Here is an 18,064-nt window from a genome sequence, read left to right as displayed (position 1 = left end):
GTGCATCAAGTGCAAAAGACGCAATTGCATCATCGATCCCAATAATATTTATCCAACGGCCAAATTGTGAGATAACCACATAACAATCCTCTGCATTTTAAGCAATCAAACAAGAAGCGGCTATATAAATGCCAATGCCAATTAAGTATGAAGCTAGCAAGAATTCAGATCATCTTCCCATTACATTTTACTCTAAAAGCTTAGAATTCTTCTACTCGAACAGAGTCACGGGGTGTTATATAGGCATCTTTGGGTCTTGACTTCTTAACGCCGGCTGTAATCCACACCTTATCGGACTTGGAACTTTCGAGTGCCACACAAGTGACCTTAACCCATACTACAACCTTGGTCTTCATTCCCTCTATCCCTGTGAGCTTTCCCCTGAGAAGAATTGCCTTTACCCGGGTTGCATACCGTATAACAGAAGAATCCTTGAAGCTAACTTCACATGGAGAGGGCAAATACACTACCAGCTTGGCGTTTGATTCAGTAAACTCATAACAGGTTATGTTCTGCGGAAAGAGCCCCGGCGGCAAGTTGTACTCTCGAAGGAGATCTGGTAAGCTTTTTGGTGGCTTTCCTGTAGGTGAACCAACAAGGAAGAGAAACTATCTTTTGATCAATAAACAAGAAAGAATGCTGTTGGTTTAACACGAAATGAATTTGACAAGTGATAATAATATGCTGCAAGTTCAAAATATTGCCTGGTCTGCATTTAGGCATACTAATGATACTATGGTAGATATTGTTCCACACCTTTTAGTTTGTTGAAAACCCATTTTGCCTTCTCCTCGACAGTGTTTGAGAAAGTCTGCACCAACAAACATACTAATTAAGAAGAATGCACAAAATCTCAATTTGGTTACCCCATGTTTCGTTTTACAAGCGATTGTTTTCCAGAGACAAAAGTCATCATGAATGAACCAGGGAAACTGGAAATCGTTAAAAAATCCTAAATCATCCACCCCCATTCCTCTATTCTCATATTCATCCAAAACCCATCCTCCAACTCACTTTTTCTCAGCCAAAAACCTAACAGATCAGATCTCATCCACCCGTAATTACACACAAGGAAAGCAAAATTAGCAGAAAATCATGAACTGGGCAAACTTCATCCAAGCCACATTACACAAAGGAAAAGCAAAAAGGGCACAAAATCTGTACTTACAGTGAGGTCGTCAGAGATGTTAGATAACTCTTCCTTAGCCTTCTTTGAGATCCACAAGCTTCCAACTTTTAAGCTGTTCACTTTTGTTAGAGCTCTCTCCATTCTCTCTCTCTCTCTCTCTCTCTCTCTAATGAGTACACTGGTGGTGAGTAAGCAAGCAGTGATGAGTGTATAAAGTAATCGCTCTCGTCAAGTCTGAAGCGGGAGGAGAATGGAGACAAACATGCGCCCTCCCAATTATCAACAAAAGACGAATTTATAGCGAGAGAGTAAAGTCATGCTGCCTCGTCAGTCGGCCGCCGATTTTTACAGTTTTTATCGCTTCAATTCAAAGTTTCAAACTTTCCCTCAGAGAGAACCGAGAAAGAAGAGACAAAAAAAAAGGTTCAAAATTTCCCTCAGTATGTTTTCTTATGTTTTTACTAAAGAAAAGTTTAGTACTTTATTTACAAATAAATAAATAAAGGTAAAAACTATTCAACTACAAGTCACATATTTTGCTACCCCTTTGGATGCTAAAGTTGCTCTGCACATGGTGGGGTCAAAGGTCGCGTAATTTCCAGGCCACAGTCAGTGACCAGTGGCCACGACCTTTGGACATACATGCAGGAAGAATCCTTTAAACCCTAATTTGGAAAAAATTGGTTGACAAATCTTTCATGTAAGCTGAGTTTCTCAAAGATAAGAATGACAAGTTCACTCATAACAATTACAAGTCCTTCAGATCCGCAATAAATTATAAAATCCCACCAGGGGTGGAACTCTAAAAAACAAGATGGCTGTGTAACTTAATTTTTTTCTTTTTCTTTTTCTTTTTCATTTTTAATCCAATCTTCTCAATAGGTATTCAACCTGAACTTCCTTTGTCAGAGGCATGATCCAATCGCGATACAGACTAGCAACTAAATGTGGCTTGATTTTGTATACAGGACTTGCTTCATCTTCCTCTTGGTGGATTTTTAATTCTTGGGCATAAGTTTTGGTCTTCATCTCTACTCTCTTTTGGATCGCCTCTTCCACTGTTTCGAATGTCAGCAAGGCCATCAATTGAGTCCTATCCTGCAACAACCACATACCACCACAACAAAGAAAACAAAAAGCATTAAAATGTGGCATTATAAATCATCAAGCAAGGCATGAAATCAGGGCACATCAATGAGATGAAGGATCTTTACTTGTGGTCTAATGGCAATCTCATATTCAGCAGGGGATTGAAGAAATTTGGCCTCTGCAACAAATTTACCATAGTGGATTCTCTTCGACAGTGCCTGTTGTGACAAACATCGAACAGTGGAAGGATTTTTAGGTTAAAAATGATTGATGTAGACTCTGACACCAATAAGGGCAAATTCCTTATATAGGGAGCATTGCAAATATATGCATATTGACTGAAAATTCAGAGAGGAAGGCTGCAGCAAGGAGAAAACTCACTAATACCCCCTGAACCTTCTAATGTAACACTTTTTCTTCTTTTTGGTCTGAAGAAACATTTCAATAAAGGCCAAAAGGCACCAAAGCCAATACAAACAAAATGCCAACTAGAAGGCCCGCCCAGGCCAGACGCCACAGACAAAAGAGACGAAAACAGAGAACAAATAAAAACAAGCCTCTCAACTATTACAATGCGACACTTAACTTCCTAAACTATATTATATGTGTGTTTAGCTAGTTTTTATCGTATCTTGTGTTTAAAAATTAAATTTAAAGAACTGAGAATCATGAAGATCTACACAATTCCGTTAAGAGTAGCTGAATGGCTTACCTGCAAACAAAGTGTGTCACAAACAGCAGCTGATCCACAATTACCATCATCTCCAGCTTTGACTAATCTGGGAAGAAGGTTTCTAAAATACATATTCCAAAGCTTATTGTTTATATTAATTGAAGCGGCACAAGGATGCAGAACCTAGTTGCACATCAGAAAAAGACCACACTCAGCAATAACATCAATGAAAAGTACCTTCAAATTTTCTAGATGAGAACTTTGAATTTATAGATCACATTAACATAGGTAAGTACCAGATTCTGTATATTAGCAATATACCTGTGGGTACTGCAAAGGGGGAAGCATTGGCTCAGGTAAATATGCTTGGAAGAAAGGATGCTCATCTGGGCTCGTGTATCTGCCAACCTGGCTTGCACAATGAAAATCAATTAACAAAATTTCTGACATTATGACAGGGGCTCCCTTCTTCGGGTGTAGTGCTTAGCATTCATTAACAATAGGATTGTAGTAGTTATACTAATCTTTTTAATCTCTTTTCGATTACCTGCGCATGGAGCTTTTCAGTTTCCCAGACCATAAACTCAACGAGCGACCCACGAAATCCTTCTGCCGATATGGCATCATGGTCATATGTGTCTGCATTATAACAATACTGAGCCCTCTCCAAAAGGCTAAATATTATGCTATCCTCTTGTCGAATTAAAGAGTGTCTTATACTGTCTAGAGTTAAACTTTCACTCTCATCCACCCTTTTCTTCCTTGAATATCTATATGAAATAGAATATGCAATATTAGAGGTTAGCCTGTCAAAAATGGCCAGTCAAATGAGACAACATAACCCTCATGATACCTAGTCATTGTTCTGCGCATATGAACTAGTTATGATTTCTTAAGTATGCCATGGATAAATTTATGGTTGCCTGGATAAACGTAACATGAGTTTATAACATATGCAGCATTTGGCTGGAATACCCAAGTTATTTTATTTGTAACAGTAGCTTGATTTTCTCGTTCGATCGCAAGCATAATAATAAAGTAATCCATTTGCAAGTACAAACAAATAACAAAACCAACTCACCTGAGTCCCGACAAATGAAAAGTATCAAATGAGTTAGCTGATCATAATTAAATAATTTAATCCACTGCTAGAAAAAACCAAGATTGGGCTTTCTAGCAGGCAAAATCATAAATAACTGTTGGACTACATTGGTAGCCTTAACAGGTTGCTTTGCAATGTATATCCTGGTTCCGGAAAAGCTACCATGCCAGGAGTAGAGTTCTCTAATAAATACACTGATTGTGGCAAAACTTTGACTGATTCACCAGAAAATACTCAAAAATATAAACTAACCACCATTTGAAAGCTATCTAAGATTGAACTAGATTGGTAAAATCCTAATGGTATTCTGTTCCAAAACTGTGCTGTAAATTTCCTAATCGAGTGCACATTATAACCCCAAAAAAAAAAAAAAAAAAAAAACCTTCCTTGGCAAGTAGATCATACAGAAACCCTCCTGGCAAACAAGTGTACTTGCAGGGTATATGAAATCAAATCCCAATCTACTCTCTTTCACAAACAAGCATACATTTCTCACAACAACAACAATGAAAAATGAGCCTAATCAATGTAGATGAACATACTGGTACTCAAAATTCAGTGTATAAGACTGTACCTGATGGGAGAGGTTGGAGAAGAAGAAACTCGGAGAGGATGGTACGGTTTTCTCCCGGGGTTGGATCGAAAGACATTGTTGGTGGTCTTAAAAATGGTGTGGGAGACCAAATGGGGAGTGGGTCTTGAAGATCTTGAGGTGTTGGGGGCTGAAGGGCTAAGCATTGAAGCTTTTAGCAGCTGGGCATCCATGGCGGTGGTGGTGGTGATTTTACTGGCTTGATTTGATTTGGGAGTGAAAGAGAGGGAGAAGATTAACGTATTACGTATGCGATCGAACGTTTTATTTATAGTCCATCTAATTGCACCCCCGTGCTTACTTACACCACCGCTATTTTGAAACCCATGTGATTGCACACGTGCGAAAAATAAAAATAAAAATTGTAGAACTAATTTGGTCAAATTTGACACTGCCACATAATCATGCGTAATTTGGTCATATGCGTAATTTTCACAATTATGCTAAAAACCTACTTCTTCTCTTTTCTTGGAAAAGACGCTTAATTCAAAAATAAAAGCACCATAAGAATATACAATGGGTAGAATAAAATCATTCGAAAATTACTATGAGAGTCATAAACAATAGTGTAATCTTAAAAAAAATATTCACGTTCTAACACAATCACGAGGAACAAAGAACCTACTTAATATTCACAAGTATCATTTTACAAAAATTACTTAAAATGATAAACTTGAGATTATTTCTGGCAAAAAAAAAATTTTGAAATTCTTTTTGTTGGAAAAGATGCTTAATTCAAAAATAGAAGCACCCTAATATGATAAAATCATTCGAAAATTAACGTGAGAGCCATAAACAATAGCGTAAAATGTTCACGTTCTAATGCAATCACGAGGAACAAAGAACCTACTTAATATTCACAATTATCATTTTACAAAATTACTTCAACGATAAACTTGAGATTATTTTTGGCACCAAAAAAAAACTTGATATTCTTTTTGTTGGAAAAGATGCTTAATTCAAAAATAGAAGCACCGTAATAGGATAAAATCATTCGAAAATTAACGTGAGAGCCATAAACAATAGCATAAAATGTTCACATTCTAATGCAATCATGAGGAACAAAGAATACTTAATATTCACAATTATCATTTTACAAAATTACTTAAATGATAAACTTGAGATTATTTCTGGCTGTTGAGGCCAAAATGTCATGAGAAACCCAAGAATATTTAAATCCCAATATAACATATAATGTTGGTCATGCATTAATCCAAGTTGTATTTTGGAAATTTATCCATTCAATAAATATATAAATAGTGTACATGTCATACCAAGCAAATAATACATTATCCTATGCTAAACCACTCGACAAGTTTAAGTGGGCTCAAGCCACATACATGCATGGAACTTGCTGAGCGGGTTGTGGTGTGGATAGTTATAAGGATCGATGAGGCCCATCAAAATGTTCAAGAAATAGAGGTTTTGGGCTGCTTGGGAGCACCAAAACCCAAGTCCATTTCTATTAAGCCTATTGAGTAGGTAAGCAGAGAGCGTATCTTCTTCCAGCCTTTATTATCTGACCAACAATTTCCTACCTTCCAGCACTAAATCCATGGTCTATGCTACCAGCGTTTCCCGCACTTATTATCCAACCCCCAACTTCTTACCTTTTGTCACCTGAAACCACATTCGAACATCATAAACAAATTCATTGTCTCACCAACTTTTGCCAAAGACTTAATCGCTCATTCATTGATCGCTTGAGAAGTGTTTGAGCTTTAGCGCCCATAAAATGGGGAAATAGTTAACCCAACAACAACAAGACACAGTGAGCAAGCCATACACCCACTGCTGGAACCACTCAAGCTTAATCCTTCATCCTCTCCTTTTACCCCCAGAAACTATCATCTTCTTCTCCCAGAAATTAGAAACCATTTCAAGCCCTAAAATAGCCTTCAACCAAAACCTTGTTTCAACTCAAGCAGACGCTCTTGCTAAACTCACGGAGACTTAGCTCCCACTCCACAAGCCACTCAATCCAAGCCAAAATCTTAGTTCACGACAATCATTATCTGCTTGGTGAGGAAAACCAAAGTATTCCTTAAGAATCACCATTCTTTCGGAGTATTTTGGGGTCTAGTTCTTGAACCCAGGCAAAGAGGCAACTTCACTCTCTCTTTATAATGGCCCACATCCACCTAGAGTTGTTGGAACCAACAAAAAAAAAAACCCCCCACATTAGCACAAAAAAAAAAAAAAACTGGAGCTTCTTTTTGTTGGAAAAGATGCTTAATTCAAAAATAGAAGCACCATAAGAATATACAACATATAGGATTAAATCATTCGAAAATTAACGTGAGAGCCATAAACAATAGCATAATCTTAAAAAATGTTCACGTTCTAATGCAATCATGAGGATCAAAGAACCTACTTAATATTCACAATTATCATTGTACAAAGAATAATACTACTCTTACCACATTTATATACCACATTCTCATACCACCTTATGTGGCAGATGAGGTGGACAACACATCAATTAAAATTAATTTAAGAATAATACTAGTCTTACCACACTTTTTAATTGATGTGATTGTCCACTTCATCTGCCACATAAGGTGGTATGAAAATGTGTGATATAAATGTGGTAAGTGTAGCATTACTCTTGTGCAAAATTACTTAAAATGATAAACTTGAGATTATTTTTGGTAATAAAAAAAACTTGAGATTCTTTTTGTTGGAATGGTTTATCCAAGACAAAATAAGCACCATACATTAGATAACAGTGAAGCATCCAATACTATTTGATACCCAAACATGAAAAACATGAACAAAAAAACATAATCTTAAAAAAGATTCGTGGCCTGATACAAACACAGGGAACAAAGAACCTACTTAATATTCACAATTATGGTGGTAAACAATAATTACCACACTAAAAATACTCATGTACCGTATTTCATAAATAATGAATACAATTTTATCATTTTACAAAATTCATTAAATGATAAACTTAAGATTATTTCTAGCCAGAAAAGAACTTGAGATATATATATATATTTTTTTTGTTGGAAAATATGCTTTTTCCAAAACAAAATACTTGGCTCGTTTGGTACGTCGAACTGTACTGACTAATTTCTGTCGAATAGTATTAATCTGTTTTGGAGAGTACTGACTGTTTATCCATAATATTATAAAGCGTTTGGTGTTGTTCCAGATAAATGGTTTGACTAAGTTATACAGTGTTTGATGTTGTTATGGACAACGTCAAATCACTATATCACTGTGAGAGCAAATTTCCCCACGAGAATATTTGATTGGAAAGATTCCCCTTTCTTCTTTGCCGCCTCTTTCTCCTGCAAAATAGAACAAATAAGAGGGCCACACTCGGGGGGTATTGGCCAAAAGGCCCTCCGATGCCTAAATTAATTCAATTGAATCGTATGGAAAACAATAGCTAATAGGGTGCGAAGATACGTTTATTGTGTAAACCGAGCGGCCGGAACCTTATGTAAAAGAGAGAGGGAAAGGAGGTGGCCAGGGTTTGTGAGAGGAATTTTCAGCAGAGTTTTAGCAGAGATTTCAAACGTACCTCAACCCTTGTGTGTGATCATCTTTTTATAGTGGTCTTTGAGGCTATGGTTTCAGAGGAATAATTCCGTAAATGGAAAGGAATTATTCATCCCCGATTTGGAATTGATTTGATTAATTAGGGATTTGATTTATTATGGTAAATCAAATTCCTAATTGTGATAGGTATTAAATCAATTCCTAATTTGATTAGGTAACTACTCATTTAATTGGGAATTGTGGTAGGAATCAAATCAATTCTCTATTTAATAGATAACTTTCAATTTAATTGGGTGACTCCCAATTAAATTGAGTAACTCCCAATTAGGTTGAGTAATTCCCAATTATGTCAAATAATCCCCAAATGGAAGGAATTATTTGACCTAGAGTCTGATTTAATTCGGTTCCCACAATCACATATAAAGAAAACATTCGATTAAGAAAAATTTCAAAAAGGAAAAATTCATAACCTAATTTCCACAAAAATGTAATAAAAGATGAAATATTTAAAGAAGAGAGAAGAAGCAAGAAGAATCATATTGGAGTAAATTCAGACCTTTTCTATTCAAATGCGGAACAGAGAGAAGCCATGGTTTTAGCTGAAAGGCATCAGGTTGACGAAAGAGTTAGAAAAATCATTGAGCTGAAAAATAAGGTCGAGTGTTGTTATTCATGCTGTATGCGTGATATTGATTCCCAAATTTGATTTTGATGATAGTTTTCAGGGGCATTTGAGGTTTGATGATTTGGTTGAAACTGAGGTTTTTCTTGGCATTGAGAATAGCGAAACTAACCACTGGATTGAGGATTTCTCTTGTGGGAGTAGTGGGATAGAGTTTAATTCAAGTGCAAGTGTGCAACGAGAGTGAGAGATGGATAATTGGAGAATAGTGAAGAGAATAATTTGTGGAGAAGATAGCAGAGGAAAACCCTAAGGAGAAAAAGATGAAAATAGCGTCTGATTTTTCTCGTAGAACACGTGTTTTTTTTTCCCTAACCGTATAATTAAGCGTGTATTATCTAAACCGATATGTGTGGGTTGTATTAATTAGTCAGGTAAGGAGAGTATTAAAAGCTCAACCCGTTTAAAATATTGAGGTAATTAAATAATACAAGCTGATACCAAACACCTGACATGAACTATTTATTCATATCTAAAGTCTAATACAGCGTACCAAACGAGCCCAAAGTATACAATACATTATATAACCATCCAATACTATCCAATGTCCGAAGATAAGACACATGAACAAAAACGTAATCTTAAAAAATATTCGCATACTGAACAGCTACAACTAAACTAGTGGTGTTCTCCTCTATTTGTTGGAAAAAGAACTGACTTCAAATTACCTTATCTAACATTCCAAACAACACACTGGCTTTCAAATCTTTCACATGCTAATCTTATCGCAGCGCTAAACCAGTACATCACATTTGATGAAAGAATAAATAAATATATCAAAAACATCACATGGTGTTAAAGTAATAATTTTAGGTTTTATTCGACCAGCTACGATCAAATAATTAGCACATAAATTGGCTTAAAGAAATAAGTAGAAAATAATTTTTAAAAATGCGGGGAAACAAAGATTTTAAATAGCTATAAACAACTTCAACTTTGAATAGGTTGCATTAAGAAATCTGGAGGATCATAAGATGCTGATTTGGTATACAATAAAAAATTAAGCACAAACCCACTACCAGTCACAAACTCAGTCAAATTTCAAGTTTGACATTTTGTTCCTTCAAGTAAATGTCCATAATCTTAGTTGGCCAACCATTTTTTTTATTTTATGAAGGGTAGATGTTCTTTGAGCAGCAAATTGTTCTTCCCATACTTGTCAACCAAGCTACTATCTTCCAACCCAATCTTATATACTCAACTCATAATATTGCAAATTTAAACCCTGCCAGTGCCACCGTCCCGAAAAATGCATACGTAGCGATTCGACCCCAACCGGAACCACTTGTACACAGTGGCTGGATTTCATGTGTGTGGGGACCTCTTACAAATTATAAATTTGTATTATAAATAATCAAAAATTCGAACTCACAATACATACAAAAAATAGTGTATATATATCACATATGTCAAGTATTATATTGCTTATTGGTTGCAATCATAATTGTTCTCGATAAGAGGATAAACAAAGACATTCTAAGCAATAAAAATGGTAAGAGATAGACAAAGAGTAGCGATTTAACAAATATCTTTAGAGCTTTTTCCCCCATTAAACCCAATAGAAAGAAAAAAAAATCAAAATTTCCCAAATTAAAAACAACCTTAGGCCCCTTCATACATTCATATCATATATGAAAAAAATATTGACTAAGTATGAAAAATGATTTTTTGGAATAATCATTTTCTCAAAATAATTTTTGGCGGCTTTTATTCCTTACACATCAAATAAGAAAACTTGATTTTATGGGATTTTAGTATGAAGTATATATTGACTTAATGAGCCATCAATTTTAGCATAAATTGTATTTTACACTAAAATCGATTTTTCATATTTTGATTTGGTGGGAATTTAATTTTCTAGTATTTTTATTTGAATCCAAATAGGGGGTACTTCATTATTTACATTGTAAACTTAAGTAAATTGAGTAATATAAAAATAAATTAAAGTAAAAGGACAAAGACATTTACTTAAATGTTGAAAATGGAAATAAGGTAATCTGTACACCTGGAGTGCACCACCACCAGTTGAGCAATGACTCAATTTGAACTACCTTCTTGTGCCTTAATAAGTTTGCCACAATACATGTAGGTACATATCAAAACGTAAAATATTTGAAATAATATACATATATAAATACATAACAATATATTACTTTCAAAATATATTAAAAAAACTTGAGTGGGGACCCAGGACCACACTAGTCCCATTGTGGCTCGGCCCCTGCTTGTACAAGCACAGAGCCTGGCCTGAGGAACAACGCGTGTATAACTGAAGCACCATGGACACGCACCAACCATGGCCTGGCAAAGCTCGGGCTTAAACACGACCACATCAAACCCCACTCCTTTATGAGCCCAATCACTTGCTTTTGAATCGACCGTGCCTTAGCTTTGTTGCGGCTGGCCAGCACAAGTCTGGGCCTAGGTTTTGAGGGTTTGGAGGTCAATACTTTGGGTTGGACTTTGGGGTGTAGGCTTTGTCTTGAAGCAGACAAGAATCCACGTAGGTTTTCGAATTGGGTAGCAAAGTTTGGTGAGGGCAATTACTTTGAAACTAATTAAGCTTCAATTCCCATCTTTAAGAAAACAAAATCAGTAGATCAGGCTTAGTGAAGTTGGATAAAACGGATGTGCTCCTTATTGTACATTTGATTTCGAATTTCCTATCTGTAATTTAAATTAGATTAAAACAAAATATCGCTTGTGTAATAAATAAACAAAACAAAACAAAACCAAAATTATTAAAGCTTGCTTAAGAAATTAGATTGTGATATAAAGAAATCTTTTTAGTTTTCTTGGACGAGTGTTGTACCATGTATGCATGTCATTTATACCATAAATTGGTAGCTTAAGCTTTGTCATTATTTATTTCTTAGCATGCATGTTCTAGTTGTTTGGTGATGTCTTGGTGACTAACTTACTAGCTTTTTTATAAATCATAAAATAAACGAGTTCAATTCTCTCAAAAACTAGGCCTTTAAATTAGACAAGCATTACAAGAAAAAAGGAAAAAAGAATCCCAAATATTTGCCTATTGAAATGAATAAATAAATAAAACTTCAAATTGTTAGCAGTGTATGTTGCTTTCAGTTATTTCATAGCGCCAAAATAAAACGCTAATCAACCATTGGCCTCCATAAATCTCTTAGCCTTGACATAAGCCTTCTTCAAGCAAGCCTTGAACCTGATCAAATCAAGTTTGACATTTTGTTCCTTCAAGTAAATGTCCATAATCTCAGGGTCCCAGCCTGTTTTCTGAAGTGCAAATGGGTCTTTCACCAACAAGCTGCCGTTCCCATACTTGTCCACCAAGCTACTCTCTTCCACCCCAATCTTATACTCAGAATATTGCAAATGTAAACCCTTCGCCACCCTCCCGAAAAATGCATATGCCGCCCATTCGACCCCAATCGGAACCACTTGCACAAGCACAGCGCCTGGCCTAAGGAACAAGGAGTGTGTAAGTGCAGCGCCATGAACACCAACCATGGCATGGCTTGAATTCAGCAATGCATAGGATTCATTCAATGGGGTTTTGTTCTTGGGCTTAAACACAACTACATCAAACCCCGCCTTCTTTATCAACCTAATCACTTGCTCTTGGTTCAAGATCGAGCGCCCCTTGGCTTCTGTGCGGCTGGCCAGCACAAGTTTGGGCCTAGGATTTCTGTGATTGGGGGTCAAGACTTTGGGTTGGGCTTGTGGGGTGTAGGCTTTGTCTAGGAGCACTCGAAAATCCAATAACGTTTTTGAATTGGGTAGTAAAGTTTGATTTATAGTCATGAAGCCATGTGACATGAGGCCTATTTTGGCAGAAGGAAAACAGTGGGTGGGAGTATCATTTTTAAGGACAATGATATGGTGCTTGGTGAACACTGTCAATAGATCTGCATACTTACTAGGCCACCAATTGGGAGCTTCGGACACCACGATCACGAAATCTTGGTCAGGGAAGATCGTGTGGGCGGTGATGAAGAGCGGGATGAACCCGTCGTTGAAATCATGGAAGAAGTTTCCGGTGTACCCTCCCGCGCTGAATACTAGGGCCGGAACATTGTGTGGGACTTTACATGGTGGCCTTTGTGGTCCAGAAGTGAGTGTGAGGTTCTTGATGCGAGGCATTATGAATTTTTCGAATTTTCGAGGGTAGGGCTGGACTTTTTCCATGATTGAATGTTGGGCTGAGCCTATAGTGAAGAATGTGGACTTGGAGGGGTCCAGAACAGTTGGGCCGTTGATTGAGCAGAGATCATAGCGTATATCAGTACGATCACAGATGATTGGGCTTTCCACCGGAAGTCGCAAAGATTTGGGAGGGTGACTGATAACCTTCAGTTTACGTGTTCCTTCTTCTGAAATCGAAATTTAATAAGAAAATAGTAAAAAATAATACAGAGAATAATTGTGCAAGTTGTGACAAATTACATGTAATTGGGAATCAATTAAGATATACTTAACCGAAAGTTAACAATTAAAACAAAAAGGTCAATGGCACAACATATGTTAACTTGTGGGAAATGACAGAGATTGACAAGTCAATAATCACAATTAGCTAGCAAGATCAATATTATTCTTATCTTATACTGACAGTACGACTAGAAGCGTTTCTGAGAAGGATCGACAGAAAAACCTCAAAGTGCTTCTAGCTCGTAAAAGTGTTTTCGAGAAAGGCATCAGATGCTTCTTCGGCACTTCAACTCTACATAAAAATTTAAACTTCCAGAGGCTAGATACATGCAGGGCTTAGGGATGGTAATTAAGAAAAACAATACTAGGTAGCAGTGGAGTGGGCCAATAAAAATATTGAGGACAAGTAATACACAAGTGGAGGACATGCAAATTAACACCGAAATAATTGGCTGAGAGTCTGACAAATAAATAGAAACGGAAGATGGGGAAATGGATTAGAAATAAATAATAATAATTATAAATGAATGGGAAAGGCATGCATTTGTTGTTCATACCTTGAGTAGGCTTGGGTGAATTGGTAGCATATTTAAGAAATCTGGAGGTGGATGAGACGCTGATCTGGAAAATAATGAAAAACAAGCACAACGCCACTCCCACCAGCGCAGCCCTCGAAACTGTCTTCTTCATCCTTCCTTAATTGGCCCACTTTTCTGCTACATATTCACAACATGTCATCAACCCAATTCTCTCTATATATATTTATTGATATGATTCATGAAGATGGCATTTATTTTTGAATCTGCTTTTTGATGCAGATGAAAAAAAAAAAGACTGTGGAATTGTACAAGAAGATTGAATGTGGGGGAGATAAAAAGAAAAGAGACGAGACATTCGTAAACACGTTTTACCCTTTTTTTTATTAAATATATTTTTTAAAAGGGACTGATAGTTTGTGACAGACGAGTGAAATGGGAATTGGAATTTTGACAAGCATATGAGATGAGGTGCCAATTCACTTACCAGGGTTGGATCTTGTGCTGCTGGTGATGATGCTTTTCTCAAGGAAAATGAACTTGAACATGAAGAAAGTTGAAAATTAAAGCTTTTCCTTTTCCTTCTTTTTTATCAAAATTAAAGCTTGCTTAAGCATGCTATCCAATTAGATTCTTGCAGTTAATGAAAAATCTTTCGTTTTCTTGGACGTGTATGTTGTGTCAGTTACACCAAACATTGCTACCTAGCGGCACCTGCCATGATTTTTCCCTACTTTTTCACTTGCTTGGTTGTGTACATGATTAGTCAGGTAGCTTTGAAATCTCTCTCCTTTTAGCAACTTCTAATCCTTTCTTAATGTTCTTGGTTACTACCTAATCAATAAAGGGAGATTCTCCAATAAGTATATTTAAGTTCAAAATTAGTTACATACTTCTAATATCGGCCGTTGGATTGCATCTAAGAGACTACCAACACATTTAATGAATGCAATCCAACGGCCAATATTAAAAGTATATAACTAATCCTTATTGGAGAGAGAATCTTCCAGTAATAAATCATAACTATTGGTAAGATCATAACATTGAACTACCGTTGATAAAATAAAATCTACTAATTGAATAACTAAGGGGTCCTCATAACAATCACAAGTCCCTTGCCAATAGGTCATTAAATTTTGTGTTAACCAATTAACTTGATCTTTGAGAAGAAACAAAAAACACATTTAGCTAATCATTTAATCATTATTTTCAACATACATAAGCATGCACTACCCTTCCTTGTCCATGAATTTCTTGGCCTTGTCATAAGCTGCCTTCAAAAACCAATTAAACCTATCCAAATCCAACTTCACGTTTTGCTCCTTGAGATATATCTTCATAATCTCCATGGACCAATTGGAACCCATTTTAGAAACCGGGTCCTTGACCACAATATCATCCTTGCCATACTTGTCTACCAAGCTGCTCTCCTCTACATTGATCCTATAGTCAATGTACTGCAACCCCATAGCCCTAGCTGGACTTTCATAGCACACATTTGCCAACCAATCGGTGCCCAGAGGCACAATTTGCATGAACACCGAGCCAGGCCTCATAAACAACAAGTGGGTCATGGCAGCTCCATGCACACCAACCATTGCATGACTCTTGCTAAGTAAATTATAAGCCACATGCATATCGGTCGTAGAAGACGGCACAAAAACAACAACTTCAAAACCAACCTTCTCCGCCGCTTGCTTCACTTCATTTTGGTTCAACATCTCCCGGCCAACACCGCCGGTTCGACTTATTAAGACGAGGCGCGGCTGGGAATCCGAAGCCCTAGAATGGTGGTGGTTTCGGCCGAAGGCTTTGTCTAGGATGCCATGAAAATGGACCAGCGTTTTTGGGGTATGTAACAATTTAGGATTTATGGTCACAAGCCCATGGGATATAAGACCCACACTGGCAGAAGTAAAACAGTGGTTGGCAGTATCATTATCGAGGTTTATGATCGGGTGCTTTATAAAGGTTCGTAGTAAATCTCCGTACCTACTAACCCACCAATTCCGTGCCTTGGATATCACGAGGACCGGGTCTTGATCGTGAAGGATGGAATTGGTGATGATGAAGATAGGGATGAACCCATCATTGAAATCATGGAAAACGTTTCCGGTGTACCCGTCCGCACTGAATACAAGGGCTGGGGCATTGTGTTGGATTTGGCATTTTGGGCCTCGTGGGCCTGAGGTGAGGATCAGCTCTTTGATACCCGACATTGTTGAAATCTCGAATTTTCGAGGGTAGGGCTTGATTTTCTCCACCAAGGGTGGGCTTGCGGGGTCCGCCACAAAGAATGTGGAGGTGGTGGGGTCCAAAATTGTTGAACCGTTGATGAAACAGAAATCGTAGTACTTGTGAGAACGGGTACAGGAGATCCGCGTGGATGGAGTGGACTGCAAAGGTCTCGAATAGTTTGGGTCCCGCCCGATCATTGATTTGGATGTCAAATTTTTGACAGTAACTGCAACCCACAAATCAAATTGTAGGGAAACGCATTAATCATAAGGTTTTAAAGAAAATCAATGAAAAATAAAAGGTTGTTATTTGACTCTCAGAAACCCTAATGAAGAAGTTGCAATGTGAGAAGAACTATTTTGCACTATTAACAACATTTCTCAGGCAACGATATCAATAAAAACACATGAGAATGCAATTAGTCTCAATACGGAACATAATAATCATACATACAATAAGATCCAAGTCGTGAAAAGTTATAAAGCGTAGAAATTTAGAGTAAAACTAATTCTGAAGTCATGCATGTATGAAGGTGTTACATGCAATTGGGATAACTAAGCATAAGCATACCTTTAACCTGACACATTGGGTTAAAGAAAAAAAGAAAAAAAGTAAAGGAAAAAAGAAGATAAGATAGAAGGAAAGAAAAGAATAAAGAAATTTATTGAAGATTTTGTTGTGAGAGTTAGGCAAAAACCTGGCGCTGTAGTCTTAGTTGAAATCGAATGGTTGAGTTGTTGGAAGTGTAATCTCAACCTGGAATGAGAGACTAACATGAAAAATAATAAAGAACACCAACAGCGACACCCATAAGATTGCTGCTATCGAATCTCTCTTGTTCGTCATTGATATACATATCAAGTATAATAACTAAAGATCAATCGATTTTCTTCCTTCTTGATCCTCTTCTCTGGTTCAAACTTCCGTGACACGATCGAGCAACAAAAACACAACTTCTTGCTGTTGATGAAATTCCATCAGATAAAAACAAAAAATAAAATGATTCGACATATGTAAGAATATGGTGATCTTGTATTTAGGCAAGGACCAAGATCAGCTTTCTTGACTACAGGAAATGGGAGACGTTTGCTACCTCTCACTCACTGCAGCTTGACTGTGATTTTAAGGCTCCTCGGATGTATTTTCTTTATTCCTTTTCCTTTTCGGCACTGTCGCAGATTCATGAAAGTAATTAGGGTTTGTTTAGTAATGTCTATTTTTCCTATTTTTGTTTTTCTTGACTACAGCAACGAATAAAAAACAAAAAAAGTAACACAACTAGTTATTTATCTTTCTAAATTTGTATTTTGAAACCATTTTCTATATTTTCTCGCACCCGTATGGTTTACGGTGAGAAAATATTGCTTTGATTGAGACGTAAAAACAAGTCCTATAGACCAAATGCATATGGATTTCTTGCGTGTGTTAAGGAGGACAATATGGTCACTGTTTTAATCATCATCCTTTATTTTCCATATATATACTGCATTGGCAAATGGTTCAAATGAAAAGTTTTCTTTTTCTTTTTCTTTTCTTATTATGCTTATCTCAGGGGCGGTTCTATGCACAAGGCAAGTTAGGTGCCCGCCTAGCCCAAATTTTTATTTAAAAAAACCCTGCATATGTTATAAGTCCAGCCCAAAACTAAAAAAAGCAAAAGCAAACCTTACACACATGTTACCCATCCAGGTGGTCTCATATCTTCTCTCTCATTTCCTTTGGCTATGCAACATCAGCTTGTTTCTCTCTCTCTTAGCTACTCAACATCAACAACTTCTTTCTCCCTCTATTTTCTATATATCTTGAATTATAGTTTTAATTTAAAATTGAGTATTGTAGGGTTTATTTAGGGATGAAAGAAAGTTTGCTAATGCATCAGTAATTAAGGAATTTAAGAGTTCTAAGCCTCGCATGGTTAAATCTTAGATTTAAAATAGTGTTGTTTTATTTTGTATTGTATTTACTTTTGGTTTTAATTTAGTTTTTGTATTTGTCGAACTTTTATTTATGCATATAGAATAGATATGCATTTGAGGGTAAGGCTCATTACGTCCTCCCTAATTATGTGTATCTTTTTACGTTTATTAATAAAATTCATTCATA

General features: G+C 36.6%; 3 protein-coding genes and 1 pseudogene across 6 annotated transcripts; all 4 read right to left on the bottom strand.

The window, feature by feature from the left end:
- Positions 1 to 5: 5 nt before the first annotated feature.
- Positions 6 to 1,506, bottom strand: LOC103321518 (DUF538 family protein (Protein of unknown function, DUF538)). The gene is made up of 3 exons (XM_008223328.3): positions 1,169 to 1,506; positions 757 to 811; positions 6 to 580 (listed from the first exon to the last, which is right to left on the bottom strand). The coding sequence occupies exons 1-3, from the start codon at positions 1,268 to 1,270 to the stop codon at positions 201 to 203; spliced, it is 537 nt and encodes a 178-aa protein (XP_008221550.2). The 5' UTR covers positions 1,271 to 1,506; the 3' UTR covers positions 6 to 200.
- Positions 1,507 to 1,798: 292 nt separating this feature from the next.
- Positions 1,799 to 4,835, bottom strand: CM3 (chorismate mutase 3). Its single transcript, XM_008223327.3, has 6 exons — positions 4,568 to 4,835; positions 3,439 to 3,661; positions 3,213 to 3,299; positions 2,931 to 3,074; positions 2,344 to 2,436; positions 1,799 to 2,227 (listed from the first exon to the last, which is right to left on the bottom strand). The coding sequence occupies exons 1-6, from the start codon at positions 4,756 to 4,758 to the stop codon at positions 1,991 to 1,993; spliced, it is 975 nt and encodes a 324-aa protein (XP_008221549.2). The 5' UTR covers positions 4,759 to 4,835; the 3' UTR covers positions 1,799 to 1,990.
- A 6,902-nt stretch (positions 4,836 to 11,737) lies between these two features.
- Positions 11,738 to 14,359, bottom strand: LOC103321516 (xylan glycosyltransferase MUCI21-like). 3 transcript variants are annotated; one of them, XM_008223326.2, is made up of 3 exons: positions 14,211 to 14,359; positions 13,745 to 13,900; positions 11,738 to 13,132 (listed from the first exon to the last, which is right to left on the bottom strand). In XM_008223326.2, the coding sequence occupies exons 2-3, from the start codon at positions 13,875 to 13,877 to the stop codon at positions 11,901 to 11,903; spliced, it is 1,365 nt and encodes a 454-aa protein (XP_008221548.2). In that variant the 5' UTR covers positions 13,878 to 13,900; positions 14,211 to 14,359; the 3' UTR covers positions 11,738 to 11,900. The 3 variants fall into 3 exon arrangements, with proteins under 3 accessions (XP_008221548.2, XP_088903422.1, XP_016647448.2); XM_089047296.1 differs by having other exon boundaries at positions 11,738 to 13,129; XM_016791962.2 differs by having other exon boundaries at positions 13,745 to 13,903; positions 14,211 to 14,352.
- A 499-nt stretch (positions 14,360 to 14,858) lies between these two features.
- On the bottom strand, positions 14,859 to 17,022 carry LOC103321675 (xylan glycosyltransferase MUCI21-like; annotated as a pseudogene). Its single transcript, XR_016124355.1, has 2 exons — positions 16,659 to 17,022; positions 14,859 to 16,187 (listed from the first exon to the last, which is right to left on the bottom strand). The product of XR_016124355.1 is annotated as a xylan glycosyltransferase MUCI21-like (transcript).
- Positions 17,023 to 18,064: the final 1,042 nt, after the last annotated feature.

This window comes from Prunus mume, linkage group LG2, assembly GCF_029339155.1.
Source record: "Prunus mume cultivar Tortuosa linkage group LG2, ASM2933915v1, whole genome shotgun sequence".
NCBI classification, from domain to species: domain Eukaryota; kingdom Viridiplantae; phylum Streptophyta; class Magnoliopsida; order Rosales; family Rosaceae; genus Prunus; species Prunus mume.
Note: the sequence above shows the minus strand (reverse complement) of the source record. Positions and strands in the feature narration are given on the sequence as shown.